This window comes from Camponotus vicinus, unplaced genomic scaffold (genome assembly GCF_025532165.1).
Source record: "Camponotus vicinus isolate PSW18456_S1 unplaced genomic scaffold, iyCamVici1.0 SCAF_6, whole genome shotgun sequence".
Taxonomy (NCBI): domain Eukaryota; kingdom Metazoa; phylum Arthropoda; class Insecta; order Hymenoptera; family Formicidae; genus Camponotus; species Camponotus vicinus.
Window position 1 is genome coordinate 9,871,757 of NW_028141978.1, and position 17,732 is coordinate 9,889,488.

At 26.3% G+C, this 17,732-nt stretch overlaps 2 protein-coding genes across 4 annotated transcripts; both read left to right on the plus strand.

The window, feature by feature from the left end:
* Positions 1-193: 193 nt before the first annotated feature.
* Positions 194-6,476, plus strand: LOC145972992 (fatty acyl-CoA reductase wat). 3 transcript variants are annotated; one of them, XM_083102091.1, is made up of 8 exons: positions 194-659; positions 1,033-1,126; positions 1,213-1,458; positions 1,539-1,684; positions 2,746-3,048; positions 3,409-3,693; positions 3,771-4,028; positions 6,173-6,476. In XM_083102091.1, the coding sequence occupies exons 1-8, from the start codon at positions 493-495 to the stop codon at positions 6,237-6,239; spliced, it is 1,566 nt and encodes a 521-aa protein (XP_082958217.1). In that variant the 5' UTR covers positions 194-492; the 3' UTR covers positions 6,240-6,476. The 3 variants fall into 3 exon arrangements, with proteins under 3 accessions (XP_082958217.1, XP_082958219.1, XP_082958216.1); XM_083102093.1 differs by lacking the exon at positions 6,173-6,476 and adding an exon at positions 4,108-4,449 and having other exon boundaries at positions 1,213-1,404; XM_083102090.1 differs by lacking the exon at positions 6,173-6,476 and adding an exon at positions 4,108-4,448.
* Positions 6,477-8,937: 2,461 nt separating this feature from the next.
* Positions 8,938-13,964, plus strand: LOC145972993 (fatty acyl-CoA reductase wat-like). Its single transcript, XM_083102094.1, has 8 exons — positions 8,938-9,543; positions 9,931-10,024; positions 10,101-10,346; positions 10,421-10,566; positions 11,376-11,678; positions 12,780-13,064; positions 13,131-13,388; positions 13,461-13,964. The coding sequence occupies exons 1-8, from the start codon at positions 9,380-9,382 to the stop codon at positions 13,555-13,557; spliced, it is 1,593 nt and encodes a 530-aa protein (XP_082958220.1). The 5' UTR covers positions 8,938-9,379; the 3' UTR covers positions 13,558-13,964.
* The last annotated feature ends 3,768 nt before the right edge of the window (positions 13,965-17,732 follow it).

The following is a 17,732-nucleotide window of genomic DNA, read 5'->3' on the forward strand; positions in this document are numbered from 1 at the left end:
GCTTCGTCATAGAAATCTTTAAAATACGATGGCCAATGTAATTATCTCACTTTCATTCCTATAAATTAGCATTCTCTTTTGTTACGTTCAAAATGCATAATCAATGTTAAAGAATAAATATTCCCCTTCCTTTTATCCTTGAATTACCTTTATATACTCTCGCATTTCCTTATTTTATAGTCAGTAGAAACGCAATTGTTGTTGAGTTTACCACGAAAGCGCTATCGTTATTTTCTTGTAGTAACTAGTTAATATTCATCGATTCTTTAAATATCTAGGATGGAAGGAAAAATATTCTAGATATATCTTAAGCAACATTTAAAAAAAGCATATCTATACATTGCAAAAATTAAATTGAAAGAAAACTATATAATTATATATCATATAAAAAAGTGATTAAGTATTATTGGAAATCATTAATTTTTATTCTGTCTTCATAAGAATTAGAATTGTAAAAATTGATAAAAACTTTTTACTACGTAAAAGAACGAAATGACACAAAAAAAATCTTACATTGAGGACATGTTGAATATGGATTCGGATTATCCAAGCACAAGTCATTATCAAAGTGAAATTCCTCAATTCTTTGCGGGTTGTAATGTCCTTATAACAGGTGCTTCCGGTTTCGTTGGTACACTTCTAATAGAAAAATTATTGCGGTAAGTACATTCTTTTTTTCATATGATAACTTACTTAATGCATTGTACAAACAATGTGTAAAATAATATTGAGACATAAACATAATATGAAATAATTCTTCGGGCATTTCATACAAAAGTTAAATAATTTTTCTTTTAATTTTGCGCATTACTCGAATATAATTTCTATCGTTAAATTACACTATTTTTAACAAATTAAAAACTGACCTACAAAAGTGGATTTTTCCAAAATATACATTTTTTAGCGACAAAATTCTAATATATTTAATGTAATATAATAAAATTTTTACCATATTACCATATTAACAACTCAAAATTATAATCACGAACTACTTGCCAAAAATTTTATTGAAAATGGAAAAAACATCCATAGATGCTGTCCAGATATAGAGAAGATGTACATATTAATGAGGACAAAGAAAGAAAAATCACCAGACCAGCGATTTAAAGAACATTTCAACAGCCCTGTAAATATAAAGAAAATATTTATGTAATTAAATAAAAGAAATTGTGTGTATACACTATGTGATTTTTTTATATTTTGGATTTATAGGTTTATGATAAATTAAAAAAAGAACAGTCCAATTTTAACGCCAAAGTAATAATGATAGAAGCTGATATAAGCAAATTAGATTTCGGATTGTCACCAGAAAATCGAAAACGTATTTTAGATACAAATATAATTTTTCATGGGGCAGCGACTGTACGATTTAACGAATCCATACGACTTGCAATGAATATAAACGTGAGAGCAACGAAACAATTTCTTCTCCTCGCGAAAGAAATGTCAGATTTGAAAGTATATAAAAAAATTATTTTAATCGAGATTTATTTTTATGATTATAAAAATGCGCCTTTGATTACACAATTATTTTTCAGGCATTCATTTATATATCTACTGCATTTTCGCACTGCATACATAAATTCATTGAAGAAAAGTTTTATCCTCCACCTATTGAAACGGATAAAATTTTAACATTACTCGATATTTTAGACGATGAACAGATGGAAAAATTAATACCGGCGTAAGTGTTCTTTTAAAAAATTTAAAAATTTAAATGTTATTCAATATATTTACTCAAATATTTTATTACATTACCAGAACACTACAATGTATGCATAATTTGTTTTTAATTCTCTTTTTTTTTGGTCTTTTATTTTTTCTTTTATAAGTTTATATATGTATATATATATATATATATATATATATATATATATATATATACAGGGTGAGTCAAAAGTATGTTTTAAAAATTTGTGAGTGTGTTTCTGGATAAAAAGAAAGAACAAATGTTCATATGAACATATGGTCGCAAATGTTTTGTTGTCGAGATAATGGACATAAATCAGCAGTATCAAATAATGCTTTATTTGAACGTTTACAATTTTGTTATTGTTGTTTATAAGAGATGTTCTACATGTCCCCCCACCCCCTACCCCCCCCCCCACCCAACCAAACCAAACCACACTACCAACCAAAAAAAACAAAAAAACAAAAAAAACAAACAATAACAAAATTGTAAACGTTCAAATAAAGCATTATTTGATACTGCTGATTTATGTCCATTATCTCGACAACAAAGCATTTGCGACCATATGTTCATATGAACATTTGTTCTTCCTTTTTATCCAGGAACACGCTCACAAATTTTTAAAACATACTTTTGACTCACCCTGTATATATATATATATATAAAAACTTATATTATTAATGTAAATATACTTTTAACTTCAGCTTTTTTGAGAATATAAAGAATTTGTAATATACATTTAAATATTTCTCGAAATGTTGTTTGCATTTTCAATCTCAATTTTTATCATATTTAGATAGATTTCGATGAGTTTAATTTATGTATAAATTCAAATCTTATTTTGTTCTTCGAGCAGTTTCACTTGAAGATATAAAAGAAACAGAGCTTTTGCAATATGCATAAAATAGGAAAGTAGATATTAGATTGAATATTGAGATTAAAAACAAAAGGCAATGTGTGATTTAGGCTTTTTCACTTGTAATTTATGTTCGGTTGATATAATAATACTATGAGTATTATTTATAATCTTTATCTTGTATTGATTGAATGTATAGGTTAATAGGTAAATGGCCGAATACATATGCCTATACAAAAGCAATTGCTGAAGACGCTGTGCGGCAGTATAGTATTGGAATTCCAACCTGCATCGTGCGTCCATCAATTATAATATCAACGGCAAAGGAGCCAATGCCTGGATGGATTAACAATGTATATGGAGCAGCAGGCGTAGTCATGGGTGCTGCCCTAGGTTTATTACGTACTTTGTATTGCCCACCTGAATATGTAGCAGAATTGGTGCCCGCCGATTACGTCATCTCTCATCTTGTCGTCGCGAGTTGGGACATCGCCAAAAGGAAGTAAGATTATATTATCAAAAGGAGATTTATTTCAGATATATGTAAGATTGGTTTATTATAATAATATAAATATTATAATAATTTATATTAATTAAGATTAAAATTTTATATATATATATATATATATATATTTTTTTTTTTTTTTTTTTTTTTAAGATAATTGGAAGTCTAAATGTTAATACAAATTTAAAAAATGTACTTATTCTCTCTCTCTCTCTCTCTCTCTCTCTCTCTCTCTCTCTCTAACCTCCTTATTGTATAATTTTTATTAATATTTTATTATATACAACAAAAAATAAGATTCTAGAGCATACAATACTTCTAAATTTTATTATCTGTAATATATATTTTACATTATAGAAATGCTTTACTAAGCATTGAACATGCGAATTCAGAAATACCAGAAACCGAGAGAGTGCCCATTTATAATTATGTGTCAACATGTCAAAATCCCATCACTTGGAGGAGATTCATGAATTTGAATAAGATTTATGGCATGCAAGCAGCGAGCACGCATGTAATATGGTATTATATGTTTGTGCTAAACAAATACAAATTCATGCATGATATCTGCGTAATATTCTTACATATAATACCTGCTATAATAGTTGATACTCTGCTCTTTCTTAGCGGTCGAAAACCCATGTAAGATTTTCACCAATTTCATCTACAATATGATAAAGAATTTCCGCAGAAATACAGATTTTTTTTACAATTTACAGACTACTACAGGCTTATAAGAAAATAAACAAATTTAGTTCTGTATTATTATACTTTTCCTCACAACAATGGCAGTTCTCTAATGATGCCGTTATAAGACTCTGGGAACGTATGAATCTAGCTGATCGCGAAATGTTTGATTTTAACATGGATAATTTGGACTGGGAATCATATCTTAAACATATGATTCCTGGTATGCGCGTATACTTAATTAATGATCCAATGGAGACTCTAGAAGAAGGACGAGCAAAATATAGAAAGTAAGTTTGCTTCTGCGTGAATTTTTATTATAGTTTTTATCTTGTAAAACGTACTTATAATGAATTTCCTTTTTTCCAGATTAAAAATTGCTCATTATACATTAATAACTGTTCTTTCGATTTTGCTAGTATGGGGCATTATAAGTATAATAATTCGCATAATATCATTATTTTGATTTGTAAAATTTCCCTTTTTATTAAAAATTTATTTATATTCTTTTTAAAACTTTATTTAAGAAATCCATTATATCATTTCAAACTCTAATGAAAAACAACATCAAGAATGTCATTTCTTAAGTACATAACTAGTGATTATGCAAGAATGAGAAAATAGCATGTGTCATTAATTTTTTTCTCGAAATGTATATAGAATGTAATATAGTCAATGTAAAAGATGTAAAAACAAGGATTTATTTGTGATCATTTCTTCTTTTATCGTGATTTACTTTTATTAGAGTCTTAACAAAAGTAAATCACGATAAAAGAAGAAATGATCACAAATAAATCCTTGTTTTTACATCTTTTACATTGACTGTACTACATTCTATATACATTTCGAGAAAAAAATTAATGACATATGCTATTTTCTCATTCTTGCATAATCACTACACTGAGAAAAATATCTGGTTGCATTAATTAGAATTCTGGTAGATTCAACCAGTATATCTGTTGGAAAATGGACGAACCAGAACTCTTTCCAGATGATTCTGATTAATTTCTTCCTGTTAAATTTACCAAATTTTCTGGTTAATAATACTAAACTCACCAGCACCAAGTCGTCTAAAATGTTTTCCATCTAATTTCAAAAGTCTGTTTAATATTCTGAATTCCAACAAGATTATTGGATAAATTCAATCCAGATTATTGAATAAATTATTTTAAATTCAGTTTGTTAGAAATTAAACTGATAAAACAGTGATGCAAGAAGAGGAGCTCAAACACACACAATCAGAGAGCTAGCGCCTTCTTTCTGGTACTACTGCTCGTAAGAGAAAAAAATATGCCTTGGATTTAATGTTAATACTAGTTCTTTATATACATTTCATGGCAAATATTGAATACGAGTTAAGTTAAGAGTGGCTCGCCGTCTAGCGGCAAGCAAAGAAGTTAATGTAACAAGATATTTTATAGATTCAACTAGAAAATATTAACCAGATCCTTATAGTAAAATCTATTAAACGTTCTAGTTATAAAAAATCAAGTCTTATCATGATAATTAGAAATTCTTGTTTGATTTAACCAAAATGCCTTCAATTATATACGTCTTGTTGGTACAATCAAACGATTTTTCTCAGTGTAGTTATGTACTTAAGAAATGACATTCTTGATGTTGTTTTTCATTAGAGTTTGAAATGATATAATGGATTTCTTAAAAAAAGTTTTAAAAAGAATATAAATAAATTTTTAATGAATATTTAAATAAAAAATTAAGTTATTATATTTTATTAAATGTTATAATATATAACTAATTGTAATAACTGTGTGTAAGTTGTAATAAAAATTGTAACAGTATAACTAATTGTAATAATTTTTTTCTGTTTCAACATCGTATTTGATACATTGCTTGCTAACTTTGTATTGTTTAGTGGCTTTGTATTTTTTCTATTATTATATATTTTCTATTATTCATATGTAAGTTTTTTTATTAATACATCTAGGAACTTGACATATGTATAATTATCACATTTACTACATGAAAATAAAAAAAAGAAAAAGGAAATAATAAAAGAAAACTATGGAATATTACATTATATTTTATTTTTTTTATTTTCAATTTATTTTGTTAAGAATTATATCTTTTGTGTAAAAAAAAGTATATATAAAAATGTATACATACTTCTAGATTTTGAATTTCATACATATATTAATTTGTGTGACACATTTATGTTTTTATAACATTAAATTCTTCTTAATAATGTTCATATATAATAATATATCATATAATATATAAAATTTGCAATAGAATTTTAAGGATATTATTGAAACATTTGATTATATACTAACATATTATTAGGTTAATATAGATGCTTGACACATATCATTATCATAATAAGATATTATTACATTTTTTATTAAAAGAAGAAAAAATTATTCGTCAGAAATATAATTTTATCGAAATGTTCTTAAATTATTATCTTTTTTAGATTGTCATTAAATGACTTCAGTTTTTTTCTGACGTATTTTATAAAACATCCGGAATGTCAGAGGTGAGAATGTCATTGACTTCGTAAAAACATTATTATTCCTGAATCATCATGTATGTCACAACACAATTTATGCTATGCAAATGCTGTTTTTACAATATCCTTGTCGATCAATAATATATTTTGCTATGTTGCAATATGAACAATTATAATAATATATTATTGCACGATATAATGTGGAATTAGCACTTCATAATGTTTTATACAAAATGAAGCACCATTTAAATTAAACTACGTACAAATAAGTTAATTTTAGTGATCTGCTTTTTTTCCTTTAGTTTAATTTTATTTTTTTTTCTCATTTACAATTTGTGTACATTTGAAAAAATCTTTTTTAAATAAATGTTTATATTATAAATCATTTATATATATGTATATATATATATATGTATATATATATATATATATATATATATATATATATATATATAGAGAGAGAGAGAGAGAGAGAGAGAGAGAGAAAACTTATATAAATAAATATTTATGTATATTAGAATATATTTATTTAAAAAATTTTTTAAATGGATACACAAATTTTAAATGAGAAAAAAATATTCATGGAAAAATGTAGATCACTGAAGTTAACTTATTATATTTTTTTCAAGTACATAAGGCACATTATTTTTGTTTTTAGCAATTCGTTTTTTAATAAAATCAAACACGCGGTACATTTTAAGTATACAACTTACAAATAATTTGTATAATAAAAATATTTAAATAGAATTTCTGAAGATTTATATAAAATCGAATAAAATTCTTGTATTAAAATATATGAAGTTTTTGCTTAAGTTATTAATCTTGAAACATAATTTTATTTTTATTTTTATGACTTGTTTTAACATTATTCATAATTATTATTAATTAAAAATAAATAATATTCAGAGAAGTTGTTTAAGTATTCATATATAAATAACTTTATACTATAATTTTTAAGTAAAAGCATAATATATATGAAATCGTTTTGTTGAGAAATGTTTTTTATTTAAAAATTATAGTATAAAGCTATTTATATATGAATACTTAAACAACTTCTCTGAATATTATTATGGTCTGGCTATAAAGTTTTAAAACTAATTTTATAAAACGTGCCCAAACAGCCACACCTATTTTTCGTCACTTGAAATCTCTTGTATTAATCTTTTAACTATGCCTCTATTAAATTTTATCAATATTTTATTAATATTTTATCAATATTGGTTCAGTACAATTCATATTCAAACCTGTTTTGTGTGACGAGTTTGTTTTGTCTCGTCATGAGAGCATTTATCAAGCAATAGTATGCAATCAAGTTTTGTGTAAAACTGGACAAAATTATTATAGAAACAAATGAAATGATAAAAAAATGCAGAAAGGGTTGGAAAAAATTCACTAAAAGCGAAGATACTCCGATTCTAAAAGTCAAGAATAAAAACAATGATCATTGCTTTTTTTGATGTGAAAGGCATAATTAACAAAGAATTTGTTCCACAAGGAACAATAATTAATTAAATTTTACAAGACCGTCATGGAATAGTCAGCCGTGTGTTTACGACCTGAGATGAAAAGGAATGGTGATTGGTTTCTGCTCCATGACGCTCCGGCGCATGACGCTATAATAATTTTCTTTCTCCCGAACTTAAACTAAAGAAAGCCGATTTAACGAAATTTTGTGAAGCAGATTCAAAGCAATGTTACAAGACAATTAAACAGCGTCCCAATTCCGTATTTTCAGAACGCTTTATATAAGCTGGAGGAGCGCGCCAAGTTCTGTGTGGTATTAGAAGGAATATACATATTGAAAAATAAATAATAATATTGTGTGTGAAAATATAATGACTTCTTTATTTTTGGTAGAGATAGTCCTAAAACTTTATAGCCACACCGTATATATATATATATATTTATTATTCGGATATATGAAGTTTAACAAGTTGAAAACTTCAGAGTGAATCATTTAGGGATATAAGAGATGAATAATGTGCATAACGTTTTTAATTAATAAGAGAACAATATATAAAAATTTAAGACTAAAAATAATACTATTGTATATATAGCGTAATATATACTTTTTATTAGGATCCGAGCGTGTGTACGCGCGCGCGCGTGTGTGTGTGTGTGTGTGTGTGTAAGCAAAATAATGCTAAGCAACAATATACAACATATCTATCGCTAGTAAATTATTTAATATTCGTATGATTTTTCGTAAAAATAATAATTTTTAGCATAATAATGTTAATAATGTTAACAATGTTAATATTAACAATGTTAAGAACGATTAAAGATGTACATAACTATAAAATCTGAATATTTATTTTCAATTCTTATACTATTACGTTCAATTGATTTCATGTAAATTTTTAGAATATATTAACTGATATTGAAAAAAAAATTTATTCTGCATATAAAAAATGATTAAATCATAAAATAATTAAATAATTTATTGGTAATAAGAATATTTTATAAAAATGTAAAACTTTTATTGCATTTTCAGCTAAATTATAAGTAATTCTTTTTAAATAAAAAATTTAAATTATAAGATATATATATATATATATATATATATATATATATATATATATATATGTACATACATACACATACATACATACAGACAAGTATATATAAGATTCTTTTGCTTAGTCACAATAATCATTAAAATTCGATAGCCATTGTGTAGGTTCCTCGCTTTCATTCCTTTAAATTGAGTATTCTTTTCTTGCGTTCTCTTGCGTTTAATATACATTTATTCAATGTTAAAAAAGTTAATGTTTCCCTTCTTTTTGCCTTTCAATCTTTTATACTCCTGTAATTTCTTATCTTACTGTCAGTAGAGGTGCAATTGTCGTCGCGTCTACCACGAGACTCTCTATAGTTACTTTGTTGTAATAATTATTATATTTAACATTTATCGATTCTTTATATGGTTATATCTCAATGAAAAGGATTCTAGATATATCTTAAGAAACATTCTAGAAAACACTACGTACATACATTGCGAAAATTAAAATTATATAAAAAACTATATAATTCATCAGTTCATTAAAATAGTGATTAAGTATCGTCCAAGTTATTTATTGGATACTGTGAATTTTTATTCTGGCTTCATAAAGGTTAGAATTGCAAAACATTTATGAAAACTCTTGCTACATAGAACAAAGAGATCCAAAAATGGCAGAAAATAAAAACTACATTGAGGAAATGTTAGATATGTCAGATTCGTTAGACACTAGCCATTATCAAAGTGAAATTCCTCAATTTTTCGCGGGTTGTAACATTCTTATAACAGGTACTTCCGGTTTCCTCGGTATACTTCTAATAGAAAAATTATTGCGGTAAGTATTCTTTTTCATAAAAATGAAAATCTTCAATACAATGTACTAACAAAATGCAAAATGTTTTATTAAAGCTTAAATGTAATATCAAATAGATCTTCGATTTTTATAAAATTCTTCTTTTATAATAGCTAGTGCATTACTAGAATCACGTAATCCCCTCACTCTATCGTCATATTATATATCTATCGCTATATTTTTAACAAATTGAAACTTGAACGGATTTTTCTAAAATATTCCTTTTTTGGGGGATATTTCTCTATTATAATGTTTAATATAATTATTAAGATATCAACAAGTTAAAGCTATATATCATATAAATCACGTATAAATACATGCCAAAAATTTCATTAAAAACAGATAAAACATTCATATATATATATATAGATGTTGCCCAGATATAGAGAAGATTTACGTATTAATGAGAGCAAAGAAAGAAAAATCACCAGAACAGCGGTTCCAACAACACTTCAACAAACCTGTAATACAAAAAAAATATTTGTATAATTAAAAAAAAAGAGATGTACACTCTATATTTGATTTTTTAATTTTTTTAGGTTTATGACAAACTAAAAAAAGAGCAGCCCAATTTTAGCACCAAAGTAATAATGATAAAAGGTGATGTAAGCAAATTGGATCTCGGATTGTCACCGGAAAATCGAAAACGTATTTTAGATACAAATATAATTTTTCACGGGGCAGCAACTGTACGATTTAACGAACACTTGCGACTTGCAATCAACATAAACGTGAGAGGAACGGAACAATTTCTTCTTCTCGCGAAAGAAATGCCAGATTTGAAAGTATATAAAAAATTCATTTTACTCGAGATTCATTTTTGCGAAAATGCGACTTTGATTACACAATTATTTTTTAGGCATTCGTTTATATATCTACCGCATTTTCGCACTGCATACACAAATTGATTGAAGAAAAGTTTTATCCTCCACCTATTGAATCGGATAAAATTTTAACATTATTCGATATTTTGGACGATGAACAGGTGGAAAAATTAACACCGGCGTAAGTGTTCTTTTAAAAATTTAAAAAATTTAAATGTTATTCAATATATTTACTCAAATATTTTATTACATTACCAGAACATTACAATGTATGCATAATTTGTTTTTAATTTCTCTTTAACGTTTTTCTTTCTTTTTTCTTTTCCTTCTCTCTTTTTTTCTCTTATGTACTATATATTGTATTTCCTAATATACATTTAAAAACATATAATAAATTCGGTTGAACATACTAATGTATTATTGTATTGCACTGGTGTACATTCAATACAATAACAATAATAACTCGTAATATTCATTATCTTATTATTTCAGTTATTTATATTATGATAAATTTTAGTTATAGTTTTTTAATATGCACCAAGAGCGTACTATTATATCCAACCGAAAATTCGCTATTGTATTATTAATATAAATATATTATGCTTTTTATTTAACTTTGTTTTTTAAGAATATAAAAAAATTGTAATATACATTTTAAAAAATTGTAATATACATAGATACTTCTTGAAATTTTGATTCTATTTTCAAGTACCATTTTTCTTAAATTTATGAATTTAAGAGATTTCGATAAGTTCAATTTATATGATCTTATTTTTTTCTCAAACAATTTCACTTGGAGATATAAAAAGCTGAGCTTTTGATAATATGCATATGAAAGTAAATTTTAGATTAAATATTGAGACCAAAAATAGAGGAAAATTGCAATTCGGACTTTACGACTCATAATTTGTGTTTGGTTGATATAAGAGTTGTGCTATGAATATTTTTTAATAATCTATCTTTTATCCGATCGGATATATGTGTTTGCAGATTAATAGGTAAATGGCCAAATACATACTCCTATACAAAAGCAATCGCTGAAGATGTTGTGCGGCAATACAGTAATGAAATTCCAGTCTGCATTGTACGTCCATCAATTGTAATATCAACGGCAAAAGAGCCAATACCTGGATGGATTAACAATGTATATGGAGCGGCGGGTGCAGTTATGTATACTGCCATAGGTTTATTACGTACTATGCATTGCCCACCTGAATATGTAGCAGAATTGGTGCCCGCCGATTACGTCATTTCTCATCTCATTGTCGCGAGTTGGGACGTAGCCAAAAAAAAGTAAGAAAATTACCGAAAATATTTGATTTATGTATTTTACATATAAGATTAACGCGTATCATATATATTTTTGCGTCCGTGGATTGCAATTTCGATATATCAAAATGCACTATGCAATCGTTCGAGATTCGCAATCCAAATTACTCTCTCCCGAGCAAATACTGGAATAACACTAATTAAATGGTGACTTTATTAATTTAATGTAATCTGAGTAAGAATATCCGAATATGAGAAACGAAGCTGTCCCCTAAACTCGACTGCGTTGTTTAATAGTTGCTCTGGATTTTATGTATGTTATTGATTACAAATAAATCTCTTGACAACACGTTCAGAGACAACCACTCAGAGACCGATATAGTTTCCATACAGAGATGAAATCGCGGGACGCAATAATATACATTCAAATATTGAGATATATATATATATATATATATATATATATATATATATATATATATATATATACAGGGTGTCCCATTTAACTTGAGACATCGAAGTAACTCGAAACCATAGCGGTTTCGGTGAGAATGTTTTAAACAAAAGTTGTATGGTTTTAAGGGGGCTATAAGATGGTGTCATTGGTTTTATCTTGAAAAGTCGTTTGAAGGTCACGTGAAGGTCACCTCCAACTTATTAAATGGGACACCCTATATACTTTTGCATATTCTTATAACTTGCCTCGAGAGCTTTCCAAAACACTATAATAAAGTATTTCTTCATTAAGTACTTTTCGAGTTATGAGGCTTGAAATAATTTCTTAATTTTACATAAACCATAAAATATCTAGTAAAATATTCATTTTTCGATTATCTTACCTTAATACTTTTACAAAATAATGAGAGTAATCAATTGGTGTAAAGAAAACATACAGTTGTTTTTAAGAAAAAATATGGAATTGTTAATTGCAAATTACATATTTTATATTTATATATATATATACACAGATATACATAGAAATATTCGAGCAAGTGTCGCATATGTAAAAAAGATGTTATATTTATTTCCTTTTCCTTAATATTTTACTACATAATAAAAAATAAAATATTAAAACATATAATAATTCATAATTTTATTATTTGTTATATATATTTCTCGTTGTAGAAATGCTTTATTAAGCATCGACAACGCAAATCCAGAAATATCGGAAACCGAGAGAGTGCCAATTTACAATTATGTGTCAATATGTCAAAATCCCATCACTTGGGGGAAATTCTTCGACTTGAATAAGATTCATGCTATGAAAATAGTAAGCACGCATGTTGTATGGTATTATATATACGTGTTAAACAAATACAAATTCATGAATGATGTCTGCGTGATATTCTTACATCAAATTCCTGCTGCCATAGTCGATGCTCTGCTTTTTCTTAGCGGTCGAAAACCCACGTAAGATTTTCATCGATTTCATGTAATGGAGAATTCCCGCAAAAATATAAATTTTACAATTTACAGGCTACGAAAGACTTACGAGAAGATAAACAAATTTAATTCCGTAATGTCATACTTTTCCTCACAACAATGGCAATACCGCAACGATGCTGTTATGAAACTCTGGGGACGCATAAATCCAGCTGATCGTGAAATTTTCAACTTTAATTTGGATAATTTAGACTGGGAATCATATCTTAAGTATTTGTTTCTTGGTATGCGCGTATATGTACTTAATGATCCAATAGAGACTGTAGAAAAGGGAAGAGTGAAATATAAGAAGTGAGTATATTTCTGCTTCTAGTTTTTATCTCACAAAACGTATATATAATGAGAAAATTTCCTTTCTTCTAGGCTGAAGATTGCTCATTATACATTAACAACTGTTCTCTTGATTTTGCTAATTTGGGGTGTATTAAGCTTAATAAGTCGTATATTATTATTATTTTGATTTGTAAAATTTTTTTTCTATTAAGTTGGAGTCTTGGCAAAAATAAATTACGATAAAAGAAGAATGAAATGTCTGCAAATAAATGCTTGTCTTTACGTCTTTTATGTTGATTATACATATTTCATTTTTCGAGAAAAAAATTTAATGTTCCGTATGTGTTTTTTTTCACTCGCATGTGAAATCGTTCTTATGCATGTAAGAAGAAACGTCCTTCATATTGTTTTTCATTAGGGTTTAAAATGCAGATTTATACAGTGAACATTTAACGAACCAAAAAAAAGTTTTAAAAGAATATAAACAAATTTTTAATAAATTTTTAGATAATAGATTAAACTATTATTTTATTAAATGTTATAATGTTAAATTATTTAACTGTAATTTTTCTCTTGAATGTACTTAATGTCATATAAAATACCATAACTTTGTATTTTTTCTATTATTTATGTGTAAATATTTGTACTAGTATGTATAATTACTACATATTGTATAAATGAAAAGAAAGAGAGAATTGATAATAAATAAATAAAAAATGATATGGTAGAGATTCCCAACAGTGGTTTAATGTTCATTTTCCTGGAAGATGGATCGGTCGTGCTGGACTTATGGCTGTATGTATTCCGCGTTCACCGAATTTAATCCCATTAGATATTTTTGTATGAAATACAAAGCTCTAAAGTAAAAAATACATGAAGTGCCTGTTAATGACTTTCAATCATTAAAACGGAGAATAGTACAAGCGTGGGAAGAAATTTCAGACGCACAATGTCAGTCAGCCACTCGCTCTCTTATTGATAGGTGTAATGCTTGTCTCCAGGCTGGAGGTCATCATTTTGAACAAAATATTTAATAATTAAATTAAATTGATTAATGTAAAGCAATAAAGAGGATAAATCTAAATTATTTCGACATTTATTCCTATAGTTCTATAACTTCAAAAGTCAATATCTCTTCAACGAAGCGTTTGCGAGCAAACTTCCAGATAAAATTTTTGTTTTGAGGTCCTGAATTCATATTTTAAGTTTGGCCATTTAACTCGGAAACACCCTATATGTGTGTGTGTGTGTGTGTGTATATATATATATATATATATATATATATATATATATATACAATATAAAAATGCATATATGTATTTCTGGAGAGATTTCGGATTTCACACATATGTAATATACAGGGTGTTTCATTTTAATCCGACCAGTCGAATATCTCGAAAACCAAGCCCGGGAGAGAAAAATATTTCAGACAAAAGTTGTTTGGTTTCGAGGGGGCCATAAGATGGTGACAATGATTTGACCTTGAACAGTCATTTGAAGGTCACGTGAAGGTCACTTCAATTTTTTTAAATGGAACACCCTATATATTTTTACACATTCTTGTAGCTTATCTCGAGAGCTTTCCAAAACACTATAATTAAGTACCTTTTCGTTAAGTACTTTTTGAGTTATGAGGCTTGAAATAATTTCTTAATTCTACATAAACCGTAAAATATCTAGTAAAATATTCATTTTTCGATTATCTTACCTTAATACTTTTACGTACAAAAAAATGAGAGGAATCAATTGGTGTAAAGAAAACACATAGTTATTTTTAAGAAAAAATATGGAATTGTTAATTGCAAATTACATATTTTTTCTTCAAAACAATTATGTGTTTTCTTTACCAATTGATTCCTCTCATTATTTTGTACATAAAAATGTTAAGGTAAGATAATCGAAAAATGAATATTTTACTAGATATTTTACGGTTTATGTAGAATTAAGAAATTATTTCAAGCCTCATAACTCAAAAAGTACTTAACGAAAAGGTACTTAATTATAGTGTTTTGGAAAGCTCTCGAGATAAGCTACAAGAATGTGTAAAAATATATAGGGTGTTCCATTTAAAAAAATTGAAGTGACCTTCACGTGACCTTCAAATGACTGTTCAAGGTCAAATCATTGTCACCATCTTATGGCCCCCTCGAAACCAAACAACTTTTGTCTGAAATATTTTTCTCTCCCGGGCTTGGTTTTCGAGATATTCGACTGGTCGGATTAAAATGAAACACCCTGTATTTAAATTCGAGTGGCACTTGTATTTTTATAAATTAAAAATTTAATTCAGAATGATATGATATATAAAATTTACAATAATTTCTATAAATATTTAAATGAAAATAGCTTTTAAAATTAAAAAAATGATTTATTATTACATTATAACTATTATTACATATTTATTATTATATTTTTATTTATTATGGTTAGAACATTGACATGTGTTTCACACACACACACACACACACACACACACACACACACACACACACACACACACACACACACACACACACACACACACACACACACACACACACACACACACACACACACACACACACACACACACACACACACATACATTTATACACACGCACATTATAATAATAATAAGATAATAAAATACTTTTTTATATACTTTATATACTTTATAATATTTTTTTTGAAAGAAGAAAAAATGATTCGTCTAAAATATAATTTTAATTAAACTATTTTTGAATTTTTAACTTTTTTGTTAGACTTTTATTAAATATTTTATTAATAACCTCTTTCTGCTTTTTTCTGATGAAACATTTCTATAAGACATTCGGAATATCAGAGGTAAGAATCTCATTGACTTCAAAACATTATTACTATTAAATCACTACTTATATCATAAATAATTTATATTACGCAAATATTGTTTTTAAAAGCTTTGTAATCAACACATTATCTCATATGCATGATATGCACATCATGCATTGTGCGCAATAAATAATATATTATAATACGATAACGTGTTATAATATGAAACATTAACAGTTAAAACCATATATGAAATTGCTATTGTAACATTTAAAAAAATAAAACAATATTTAAATTACATCTGCGTACAAATAAATTGACTTCAGTAATTTATTCTTTTTTAGAAGAATAAATCATTGAAATCAATTCATTTGTCAATTCATTATATATATATATATATATATATATATATATATATATATATATATATATGTATATGTATATATACATATATATAGGCTGCGTTCCAATATTACGTGACGTACACTATAAATTTTCACTATACATTTTCTGGCAGTGAATATTGGAACACAACCATAATATCAAAATATTGCAAAGTAATATGTAATATACCTGCTGCTAATAAATTACCGACCGTAGTGATTATTAGCAATGTTGGTTACTAATGTTAACAATATTAAAAACGATTCAAGTTACAAAATTGTATAATCTGAATATGTAATTATATTTTTTTTCTAGAATGCACAATTGATTTATAATATAATAAAGCTCTAATTAAGCTCGTATACAAAAAATATTTAAAAATTTTATAATGAGGTATTAAGATATTTTATGAAATATATACTATTCTATAACTGCATGATGCATATTACTTATGCTGTAATGGTCTGAGTGTCATATTTTTTTATATAATTTTTAAATGAAAAAAATTTAAATAATAAAAAGTAAGTTTTATTTTAATTAGCTAAGGATTTAAATTGAAGATATAATCAGTCTTTATAAATCTAATCATTAAAGTAATGATAAAAAAATTAATAGTTAATAATTGATAGGATTAGAATATTTATTTAATAAGTAGCTATAGAAGAGTACAGATGTCTTTTTTACTAATTTGCTGGCTACATATAGGAATTATGTAGTCTTCTCAGCAGAGGTAGATGGCAGCATGTAAACAGAATTTACTTTTCATTCTATAACTCGCTTTGTGAGAAAAAACTTTCACAAAAAAGATTATATATAATATTTTATATCATTTTATATAAATACTGTATTTGTATTCATGTTCTTATTAAACATAGGCATAACTAAACATTTGTAATTTTTCATTATGCAATTATTATGTATGGTATTATGTAACTTTGAAAATATTGTTTCTATACTTTTTTATTACATATAATCCTTATTTTTTATTATATAATTCAAATTTCAAATGTAAAGAAAAATTTAATTCATAAACATAAACAAATAATGCCATATATTTCATACTATAAATTACTTCTCACTAATCAATTCTAATCACAATAACGAATGACAAATTTATGTATTTACTGTCGTATAAAGTTTGTAATAGGATATTAATAATGAGGTAAGAGAATAGCTAAAATTAAATATGAT